This window comes from Centroberyx affinis, unplaced genomic scaffold (assembly GCF_046629955.1).
Source record: "Centroberyx affinis isolate AG114_WGS23_722 - 3 ecotype Tasmania unplaced genomic scaffold, CSIRO-AGI_Caff_v1 ptg000971l_1, whole genome shotgun sequence".
NCBI lineage: Eukaryota > Metazoa > Chordata > Actinopteri > Beryciformes > Berycidae > Centroberyx > Centroberyx affinis.
In genome coordinates, this window is record NW_027279542.1 from 135,023 (window position 1) to 147,347 (window position 12,325).

General features: G+C 41.6%; 1 protein-coding gene across 1 annotated transcript in view; it reads right to left on the bottom strand.

The window, feature by feature from the left end:
• The window catches only part of LOC139646297 (DENN domain-containing protein 2D-like), a 41,415-nt gene that overhangs the window by 11,163 nt on the left and 17,927 nt on the right, over positions 1-12,325 (bottom strand). Inside the window, exons 6-10 of the mRNA XM_071522285.1 lie at positions 11,445-11,540; positions 4,823-4,992; positions 1,548-1,660; positions 1,394-1,463; positions 1,219-1,296 (exon numbers count right to left, since the gene is read on the bottom strand). Coding sequence (XP_071378386.1) covers positions 1,219-1,296; positions 1,394-1,463; positions 1,548-1,660; positions 4,823-4,992; positions 11,445-11,540 — 527 coding nt within the window. The remainder of the gene's footprint in view (positions 1-1,218; positions 1,297-1,393; positions 1,464-1,547; positions 1,661-4,822; positions 4,993-11,444; positions 11,541-12,325) is intronic.

Sequence of the window (12,325 nt, forward strand, 5' to 3'; positions counted from 1 at the left end):
TAATGTTATTAGCTAAAGTTATTGCGTTGTCCTGGCATCAGTACACACGGCAAAAACAATCACGAAACTAGAAAGGCACTCAGAGAGCGCAGACCTCCGCCAAGGTTCATGCTATTATTGTTTGTTCGTGAGTCGGATCCAGATCCGCTCCAAAATTTAATGGGTTCTTCCTTGGCCCATGCTACACCCTTCCACCAAGTTTCATGAAAATCGGGTCAGTATTTTTTCCATAATCCTGCTGACAGACAAACAAACAAACGGCACCGAAAACATAACCTCCTTGGTGGAGCTAGCCAGTAGTATGTGTAAAATAGCCTATCAACTGAGTCATGATTGATTATAAAATATGTATATAGATTCATTTCCCCTTTTCAGCAGTTGACATTCATAATAATACAATAAGTGATATCAACAAGCTGAAATTATCTGTGTAATATTGTTGCCAAAGTGTGTGTGCGTGGTGTAAAAATGTCATATTTATGCTTATCTATTATACGACCTATGACTACTTTTATGCCTACATTTGTATATCCTATACATTAGCAGATAGGCTATCATAGAGATACTTACTGGCAATGAATGATGATGGTAGCTCTTCAATGAGTAGGAGCTCTTCATCCGTATACTCTGGCTCAAATAAATACGGGCCGCCATCGAATTCAAAGGCCTCTTCCACGTTGTCGAAATCAGGTAAATATTCAGCCATGACTTAGAAAATCTTTTAGATAACACTGAGCTACGATCTCTGTACTCCAACACAACAAACTCCTCCCGGTGGCACTCCTCTCTCCAACTCTCACTCACGTTTCCACAGGTGACTTCCTGCAACAACTAAGCTCTCGCGGGACTTGGGCGAGACTTGGTTACACAGACGGGATCAAGCTAAAGGTAAGGAAGTACGTTTCATTTCTGTATAGGGTCCTTTCCATATTGTGTCAGACACTTATAATAACAATCTGAGCCAGTCAGTGGCAAAAACAAGCACTTTTAGTGGACGTACATTGACGGTGCGCATTTGCCCCGTCGGATTACATTGCAGCCCGTTTCGCGGCTGCCGGCTGAAGCGATCTCGCTCAATACTGGACCAATTTCAAAAATTGTTGTCCCCATTAGTTTCTTAGACACCCGCAGTTGGGAAAATAGGGTCCAGGTTGAAAAATACCGAAGTTACCCTTTAAAGAGATGTTCAGTTTAAATCACTCTTGATGTTTCTCTCACCTTGGAGAAGAGGCCAAAACAAGCAAGTCTACTGATGATACAGTACGCTTCGGGTGGACGAGCTCCATTCCCATTGGGCTGCAGATCGGAAAGAGGAAAAGGAGAGGTGATTATTATAAAAATGAATCCTAAATAATAACACCCAGTACAACAAATCTTCAGTCTACATACTGACCAGTAACCTCCTACAGTATCCATTTCTTCTGCTGCCGTCAATCTCAGTCAAGACAAAGGAGAAGGTCTCACTGGAAATATGATGTATAATGAACCGTTATTGTTTGTGTCAAAGATTAAGAGTGCCAAAATTACTCTCATGGGTGTGATGCTACCTGTGGTAATCTGTCATCGGAGCCCAGTTGATGCCCTCAGGGAAACAAAACAGAGTGATCGCCTTGAGCGTCTTCTCCTCCTCCTCCCTCTGAAACCTCACCATCCCATCTCTCTGAGTGCACACACACACACACACACACACACACACACACACACACACTTTATCTCTATTCTTAAAAAAAATATCTTTTTTTTTTAAACACAGAGTAAGAAGAACCTCTTTTTATTCAGTGGTCTTCTATCACTCGTGACTATCAGACACTCCAGGATTTGCTGTTGCAATAATTAACATAAATTATTTCAATTTGCATAATATTTGCAAGTGCATGCAATTTTACAAAATTGATGCATTTTCTTTTCATGTGAAATGGACAAATCAACAGAGCGCCTGTAATTTTGGCCAAACATAACACTTTTTGCCATAAAGTGGTCCAAACAAACCCTGTTTCAACAAACTATTTCTACCGTGGTCTTTAGGGCTGTGCCGATGATTGTATAATTGCGTGATCCCAATTATATGGAATATAGATGATTATTTTCTATAATCGTCTGATTCCATAAACTGCCTCATAGTTACACTTTTTTGTTTTCTCTTAAATAAATAAACCCACATAAATAAGCCCAAGTGTGTACCTGTCTTCCAAATGTCATTCACTACTCTAACAAGCTTTTAAGTAAAGGTCCCATATTCTACACTTTCCAGAGTTTTATTTTATGTCTTGAGGTCCATTCAAAGCTGTTTGTGTGGTGTCATGTACCAAAAACACTCTCAATCCATTTTTAGACGTTCATTTTCCAGCATCTCTCTGAGCCTTACCAAGAACAGGCTGTTTCTGTTGCTGTGTCTTTAAGGCTCATTAATATGAACGACCCCTCTGTTCTGATTGGCTAACCGTTTCAAGAGTGAAACTTGAGACACCACAGACATGGCAGCTGCAGACAGTGAGAGGAAGGAAAAACTCTCTGGTAATAAACAATGACAACCGCTCAACTGCTTTGAAAAAAACACTTTGTTAGTCTATTATTTCTTACAAAAATGATAAGCGAACCTTTGTGACGCCACAAAGTTACGGAAGTCCAAATGGCTCGTTTAGAGGCTCGCTTTTCTAATATGGATTGTGTGGATTTAGTTGGCTACCGTGCGTTTTGATACTTTCACCATGTTTAGAAAGCACATCCAACTCCTTTATAATCAAAGAGGCAAGGGAAATCTTTTTTTACACAATATGACCCCATCCACCCCCGGGTGAGGATGTATGCATTTTTGTTGTGCAGAAATGTATTGAGTGTGCTGTGGGGTAAGTCCGAACATCATGGGCACGGCGTGATTTTAGGTTGTCATAGCGTGGTTGTCCAACACACTTCTGTCTTCGTACCATGCTCTGTGTGGTTACTTACTTACATTTTGTTTAGTTAATTTTGTTTGTTTTGTCATATCATCATGTCCGACCATCTGTCTTTGCGCGCCAAGGACATCAGGCAGTCAGTCAGTCAGTCAGTCAGCTGGCAAGCTTGCTAACCAGCTGGTTAGCACTTCTAGCAGATAATGATATTCCCAATACACGTCCAGTATAATCCCATACTTTTTCCTCATGACTAAATTGCTAAACTCCAGGCCACCAAATTTGTGCTAGCAAACTTGAAACAAGAAATCCTGGTCGGATTTGAACTATGTGCCTTTTAGGCTCACCATAAAACTGACCTTGGGGAACTGGTAGGTGATCTGAGGCTGGTAGTTGCCCTCCTTGGACTTCTTATCTTTTTTTTTTAAACACAGAGTAAGAAGAACCTCTTTTTATTCAGTGGTCTTCTATCACTCGTGACTATCAGACACTCCAGGATTTGCTGTTGCAATAATTAACATAAATTATTTCAATTTGCATAATATTTGCAAGTGCATGCAATTTTACAAAATTGATGCATTTTCTTTTCATGTGAAATGGACAAATCAACAGAGCGCCTGTAATTTTGGCCAAACATAACACTTTTTGCCATAAAGTGGTCCAAACAAACCCTGTTTCAACAAACTATTTCTACCGTGGTCTTTAGGGCTGTGCCGATGATTGTATAATTGCGTGATCCCAATTATATGGAATATAGATGATTATTTTCTATAATCGTCTGATTCCATAAACTGCCTCATAGTTACACTTTTTTGTTTTCTCTTAAATAAATAAAACCACATAAATAAGCCCAAGTGTGTACCTGTCTTCCAAATGTCATTCACTACTCTAACAAGCTTTTAAGTAAAGGTCCCATATTCTACACTTTCCAGAGTTTTATTTTATGTCTTGAGGTCCATTCAAAGCTGTTTGTGTGGTGTCATGTACCAAAAACACTCTCAATCCATTTTTAGACGTTCATTTTCCAGCATCTCTCTGAGCCTTACCAAGAACAGGCTGTTTCTGTTGCTGTGTCTTTAAGGCTCATTAATATGAACGACCCCTCTGTTCTGATTGGCTAACCGTTTCAAGAGTGAAACTTGAGACACCACAGACATGGCAGCTGCAGACAGTGAGAGGAAGGAAAAACTCTCTGGTAATAAACAATGACAACCGCTCAACTGCTTTGAAAAAAACACTTTGTTAGTCTATTATTTCTTACAAAAATGATAAGCGAACCTTTGTGACGCCACAAAGTTACGGAAGTCCAAATGGCTCGTTTAGAGGCTCGCTTTTCTAATATGGATTGTGTGGATTTAGTTGGCTACCGTGCGTTTTGATACTTTCACCATGTTTAGAAAGCACATCCAACTCCTTTATAATCAAAGAGGCAAGGGAAATCTTTTTTTACACAATATGACCCCATCCACCCCCGGGTGAGGATGTATGCATTTTTGTTGTGCAGAAATGTATTGAGTGTGCTGTGGGGTAAGTCCGAACATCATGGGCACGGCGTGATTTTAGGTTGTCATAGCGTGGTTGTCCAACACACTTCTGTCTTCGTACCATGCTCTGTGTGGTTACTTACTTACATTTTGTTTAGTTAATTTTGTTTGTTTTGTCATATCATCATGTCCGACCATCTGTCTTTGCGCGCCAAGGACATCAGGCAGTCAGTCAGTCAGTCAGTCAGCTGGCAAGCTTGCTAACCAGCTGGTTAGCACTTCTAGCAGATAATGATATTCCCAATACACGTCCAGTATAATCCCATACTTTTTCCTCATGACTAAATTGCTAAACTCCAGGCCACCAAATTTGTGCTAGCAAACTTGAAACAAGAAATCCTGGTCGGATTTGAACTATGTGCCTTTTAGGCTCACCATAAAACTGACCTTGGGGAACTGGTAGGTGATCTGAGGCTGGTAGTTGCCCTCCTTGGACTTCTTGAGGCTAACCACCACTAGATACTCAAAGAAGTACTGGCCACTGGCGTAGCGTTGCTGCCTGGCTGTGTTGTCCACCACTGGGCCCAGTGGCTCTGGAGGTGCAGGGTCTTTCACTCCTACACAGACACATAGTAATATACTGTGTTATAATATAGCTTCATAATACAGGGTTACCACTGTGTCCCTAAAGAAAATTCCATAACTTTGCAATGACTTTCCATAACTAAGTCAGAGTGCTTCCATGACCTTAAAATGTTCTTTCTTCCTTATTTGCTAATGCTTATTATCTGAAGGGGTGAACAGTCTGGTTTCCGCTACAGTTGGGCCACCATCTAATGCGTGTGAAAATGTTAGAAATGAAAATCATGGCTGAAATTTTAATGAAAGAAGGGAAATGCTCACATAGAGATGTCACATAATTTATATTAGCCTACAACCTATGTAAAATACATTATAGCAGGGGTCGGCAACAGACGGCCCAGCAATATTTTTTGGGCCCCCATATTATTTTAGAATTTAATTTGTTTTTTTGGGGTTTTTTTTTGTTTTTTTTATTCATTTAACAGTCTTGGGCCAACTATGAGAGTCCCCAATATAATGTCCAAATAAAGAATTTACCCCCTTACAAAATGCAAGAAAGAAAAGAAATCAAGTTATAGGCTATTTAATTTATGATGAGGCTGGATGACGGCTGTGTTTCACCATGTGGCGCTGAAACGGTTAGTACAATCAATAGCTGTGGACAGTGCCCGCCTGGTGCTGAAAATGAAATAATTTAATGATAATAAAAATAATGACATTGTCTTCATGAAATAAGAATGCAGTTCAATAGTTTGATCCAACTTGTGAGATTTCAGCAAAACAGAAGCACAAGAACTAAATGCAAATTGGAGGAGAGAGCAATTCGCTCCTGTGGCTGGGTGCCACATGTCCTTTGACCGCAGCCACGGCCAGAGAAGGCCGTTTTTTAAAAATAGCCACAAAACTCAAATATCTCCTTTTCTAGGTCTATATTACTTACAAAACCACATTATGCTTTGCAGTCTGTATTTTTAGCAAACGTTATTAAAGGAGGAGAAAAATAAATGACACAAATAAATTCACAACGCCCACTGCCGTTGTCTATGGGCCGTGTAGTGTTAATGTGAAAAACTGCATCTCCCGACACACACCTCATAATAGTCTACTGATAACACAGGCAACTTTTTAAATCCAATTGTAAGGGTCTCCAGACATCGCCTATACATTCAATAGTCAGGGTAAAGTGACATGACATATACACGGGAGTATTTACTTCTATTGCACCTGTAAACAACTTCATCACATTATTATGATAATCATAGTAAGAGCAATAGTGGCATCATTTGTTTGCATGTAAACGTAGCCAGTGTATTGTTGCTTAGTGAAATCCAACTGTGATGGAAAAGCTGTCACTGACCACAGTCCGTGCTTAGTAAACACACTTCATATGCACACTCTCATTTACGCATTGTGATTACCCCCCGCTCTGTCTGCCAGTGCTTGTGTGCTGTCTGTGTGTTTCCATGCAGGTGTCTGGGGGTGGAGCGGGAGGGTCATCAGCGCAACTGGCACCTGGGCCCAGCACTGCCAGGGGTTAAGAGCTGCACTGAGTCCACAATCAGGGTGGCTCTCTCCTAGAGACCCCACCACTTTGGCTTTAGTTTGGCGTTTCACACCTTACAACACTACACTTACATCTCTAACACTCATTCACTCACCAACATCACTGATTATACTGATTTCCACATGGCATCGTAGTATTTGAGTTTTTTTATTATGTTATTTCTTGAATAAATGGACTGTATACTCTATTGGCTTGGTGTGCGGGACATTTTGTCATGGTCTTGCAGCCGGGTTGTGACAGCATCCACACACATTCACACATCTTCAACCACCTTTTTGTAGTTTTAGGGCAGACAGTGGCTAGTTGAACTCAGGGCAGCATCTCCTCATTGCTGTATCTGAGGCCAATTTCGAGTGCTATGCTATTATCATTATGTACATTATGAACATCCCCTCTAGAGTGCTGCTAAGTATTGTGCTGCTAAGATTTGTTGGAGCTTGTTTTTGGTGCCAAACTCTGCAACACCAAACATGATAAACTTTAGTCTCATGAAACCAGTCGAACTCGCGCACAATTACATTGTGATTGACGAGATCCATCTGGCCCTGAACCACTGGATTGGATTTCAGCTCCGCTCAGAAGATGAGATCAGCTTTATGGGGCGGTGAGGCTGATTTAATCGATGCAGCTTTGGAATCAGTTTTGTCTGAAATGGACAACATAAAATCCTTAACAATGAGACGGTCAAGAACATGCTTTTCATTGCTGTTGATCTTTCTCATGGAGGACCACAACAGTGAAGCTATGAAGCTGAGGATCACAGCTATGCAGATTGGTGTCCACAGCGATTCGGACATCCTATATGGATGTTGCCAACTTGTATTCAGCAGCCCAGAGGCTTGGTTGCTGAACGAAAAGTGGTGGAATACACAGGCAACGCCAGTGTATCATGAAAATCTCAAGGGGATTGTGGTGGACAAGGTTCAGGTCACATACAAATGGTAAATATAATTTACAGCTAGCTCTTTTGCATACATACCCGCTACTTGTAGCAGCAGACAAACTTTCAGATGCGGCATCCATTCACTGTGTCATATAGTTCTTTAATCTGCTCAACAAGGCCACTCCCTAGCCGAAATAATTTCCAATGTGCCGGGACCAGACATATCTGTGTGGCCGGACTGAGCCCAAGAATATGCATGGTTTTACCAGGCTACATACACCTAGCTCCTGCTATGAAGTTACACCTATTAGTTGGATTTCCCCATTTGCCACGGTAACATGAACTAGGCTATGACACCACATGCATTGAAACGGAACTACTTTGCACATCTCTGGGTTAAGACAAACAATGGGTTGACAGTGTGAGGTTGACATTGACCTCAATGGTAAATTCTGTCAATTTGAAACCAACAGTAACGTTTAAATTCTGTCTCAGTAGCAACTGTGATGCACTGACAAATAACTGACAGTAACATCATTGACTTTAACAATAAAATGCACCCCGCTCCCATTTACCTTGGAATGTTGAAAGGCTCGAGATTAATGGCTCACCGAAAGGACTTGTGTGTTGTAGCATCGTCAGCACGGCCAGCTGTAAACTAACAGCCTAATGACCAATTACATGATTCCTCATATGAAGGATTGTGGGAAAATTCACTGTATTATTGGAAGATGTGGGAAATTCATAGCTAAGCTTTAATAATCAAAAAATACTTTTAAACCCTTAAATTTAGATAATTATTTTAGGACTTTTGCAGACTGTTTAAGGATCATGGATACCGTGTGAATATTTACCGTCTTCTCTGTATAAGCAACTTAGCCTATATATTATAAAACATCTTTCCATGAGTTGGGAGTCTGTTTTTTGCAGGATTTCAAAATACAATCCAGTTTCTTTACCTTCCTCAATCAGTCTTAGTCATGGCTAACTGTTTTTAGTTGGGTAACATTGTGTACCTTTAACAGAGGACCTGCTCAACTATAGCCAACACCAAAGACAAACACAGAGCAGTCTCTTGTTACAGGCAACCGCTGCACTTTCCCTACACGCTTTAGTGGAGACATTATGGGTCTCTTCCAGTGTCTTTCTTTGCTCCTTTGAAATAAAAGGAGGAGGTTGACTGGGCAGGTTTTGTGTGGTACATTACTAAGACACAAACTCACTCATTCACTGACACATCCTCTATTCTCTAGGCTGTTTTCTCTTCTCTTACACGTCTTGACTTTACTGGAGTTACTGGAGTTTTAATTGCTTAGTTGCACTTACATGGTCAATCTTAATTATCTTTGAAATAACAGCTTAATTTAACAGTTTCCCACAGGTTGACAATGTACCTGTGGCAGACCAGGGTGTGTGTGTGTATGTGTGTGTGTGTGTGTGGGGGGGGGGTACTAATTTTCAATATATCACAGATTTTTATAATCCGGGATATAATATGCCAGTCTATGCACTGCACTCATTAGGCGTGGGCGGATGTGAGAATTTCAAAACCGATAATATCGACACACACAGTCATTACACCATGCTGCAGGGTCATATGGTCTCAGACCATGAGAGATAAGCTCCAAATGAAAATAGCCATGGTGCTTTGTTTTTTAATTGGCAGCTTTGAGCTCTGTGTGAAAGTCACAGCAGCCTTTTTCAGAAACTAATAAGCTGCCTTCCGACCGTCATGAAGCCAATTCAATTGACTCCATCCTACAAACATCTAATCTGTAGAACAAGACCAGCTGTTAAAACTGTCCAAGTCTGGAGTGAGGAAGCCACCTCACTACTGCAGGGCTGCTTTGAAAACAAAGACTGGGAAGTGTTCGCACAGGGGGCAGACTTGGAGGAATACACCTCAAAGTCTACACCAATAGACATCACCAAAGCAGCAGGACCAGACAGGGTGTCAGGCCGCACACTTAAGTCATGTGCTGACCAACTAGCAGGGGTGTTTACCAGCATCTTTAACCTCTCCCTACAACAGGCTGTAGTCCCCACCTGTCTTAAATCCACCACCATCGTCCCTGTGCCCAAAAAGACAGCAGTTAAAAGCCTTAATGACTATCGCCCAGTTGCTCTAACATCAGTTGTTATGAAGTGCTTTGAGAGGCTTGTACTATCTCACATCAAGTCCAGCACCCCCACTAATCTGGACAGCCACCAGTTTGCTTATCGAGGAAACAGATCTACGGAGGATGCAGTCTCAATCGCACTTCATACGGCCCTGTCCCACCTGGAGCATCCAAACACATATGTCAGGATGCTATTCGTTGATTTTAGCTCCGCTTTCAATACTATAATCCCTTATATCCGACAATGAGGAGACACACTACAGAGAGGAGGTCCAACATCTGGTCGAGTGGTGTTCGGACAAAAATCTAGTCCTGAACACCATAAAAACCAAGGAGATCATTGTAGACTTTAGGAGATCCAGGAAGACCACATATCCCCCTCTCCACATAAATGGTGAGGAGGTGGAGAGTGTCAACGACATCAAATTCCTGGGAATCCATATAACAAAAGATCTCTCATGGTCCCTTAACACCTCCCACCTGGTGAAGAATGCTCAACAGAGGCTTTTCTTCCTAAGAAAACTCAAACAGGCCAAACTTCCCTCTCAGCTCCTAATAAACTTTTACAGAAGCACCATAGAGAGTATCCTCTGCTACTGTGCCACGGTGTGGTATGCCAGCTGCACTGCTGAGAACCGGAAGGACTTGGTCCGGGTGGTAAAAACAGCACAGAAGATTGTGGGAACTGTGCTCCCAAACTTGGACACAGTGTATGCTAGCCGTCTACACAAGAAGGCTAGCAACATCAGTAAGGACCCAATCCACCCAGGTCACAGTCTGTTTGTCCCCTTGCCATCGGGGAAGAGATACAGAGCCATCAAAGCCTGAACAAACAGAGTGAAGAACGGCTTTTTCCCCAGAGCTGTAGCCTCCATCACCCCCCCACCCTCCCATAGCTGTTGAGGACTGAAGACTGTAAACATTACCAAGTTAGCCTCTCCCATCCACCACCCCCACCCCCCAACTGCTGCTAATGCACTCCAACACTTTATTACATACATCTAACTTGTTGTGCAATACCTTTTTATTATCTTGTTTTTATCTTGTTCTCTATTGCTGCGGGTCACTGAGAGTTACCAAACATAATTTCGTTGTATGCCTACAATGACAAATAAAGTGTCGTCTTCTTCTTCTTCTTCTTCTTCAGAGCGGCTTTCTGTGCTGTGTGAAAGGAGAACTTTAAAAAGCCGGCTTTCTTACGCAATATACGGTGCATGTTGTTATGATGCGTTACATTACATCGTGAAGATAACCAGTCAGAAACTACGATACGCTATCACGTATGTTTACTGGCTTACTAGCTGAGAGGCTAACCTTCCATGGCTTGGACTAGTCTGTGCCTATAGATCCCGGTGCTGCTGAAGACTCCTTTTTACGTGATATCTTCTCCTGGCCTGCAGAACTGCAAGACTGCTCTGCATTAGGCTACTAGTAGCTGTAAGTATAGCTTCCACAGCCTTAGAGCACTTTCATACAAAGAAGATATTAAAACGAAACATCTTCTGTGCCATCTTGAACAGCTGAACAGTGTAAACAAACACTCAGGCGTGTCCTGCGTTGCTTTGCAACAAAAGCAGTAGTGATTTGTGTGTGAAAGGGTACAAGCTGGCAAATGATCTCTGTTTATAACAAACATATTGTATTTATCATGTTATCTCGTTAATGGAATACAAGTTAATGTGCTTTGCGCTGGTGCAGTTAGCTGATGTTTTGTTTCATGTGCCAGACCAGCTCATAATGACAATTTTTGAAGTACACAAAAGTGACAGTACTCAGTGACAATGATTTCCTTTGGTCTGTGTGACAAAAGAGGTCAATATAAGGAAATGAGAAAGAGGAAGTATCAAATGTGGAGCAAGAAATTACTTACAAAACAGTAAATTGTCCTTCTGTAATCTGCTAATTTAATGCAGTACTCACGATCTCTTTTGCCTCGGCGGAAGGAAGACCACATGGCACTGATCCTCTTGAGGGCCCCTTGTTCTCCACTGCCATCTTCACCAGACGGGACAGTGCCTATTGGAGAACATCAGCAGATTCTCAGTATTGAAAGTGAGAGTTAAGCAATTCAGGTCTGATGTAATTGATCATACTAAATCTATGTTAACCATGACAATAGCTCTGATTTAAAATTAGGGCTGTGAAAATGAACGTGTGAATTTTTGCGATTAATTAGAAATATTGAACACGTTAAAAAACATTAATGCAATTGACGCATCATCCTTTCTTTTTCCCATGGCACAGCCGGGGGCAGAGGGTGTCTTTGGCTGCGAGATGCAGTGTTTCCCATACATAGGCAAAATAAGAACTTGGTCAATGTATAGAAATTGATGTGCCTGATGTCACATCACATCATGTCTGTCATTCGGTGTTGGCCAGTAGACCAGCAGCTTTGTATTCAATCCCACAGAGTCTCTCACAAAAGTGAAACTTCACATTCCACAATCTGCTCCAAACTTGCCTGTGTTAGTAACAGGATTTGTAACCAGTAACTTCATAACTCATCTTCTGCTGCCCTACAAACTTTAATGGTGGGTAATGTTATCACCTTGTAGTATTTAAGTACAATTAGTGGACCTTTACAGGATCTGTGCTTATGCTATTTGGGAGAGCACCTTGCAGCATCCTAGCTAAGGCTATTAGAAAAAATGGGAGTGGGGTGGGGTGTTAAGAGCAGATTTGTCGTAGGGGTTATCAAGTTGGTTTCTCCCATCACAGATGCTTGGTTTGACATTTACAGATCAACAGCAACTTCTGGGCTCCCAGAACCACCCTCCATACAGATCAGGGCTATACTCATC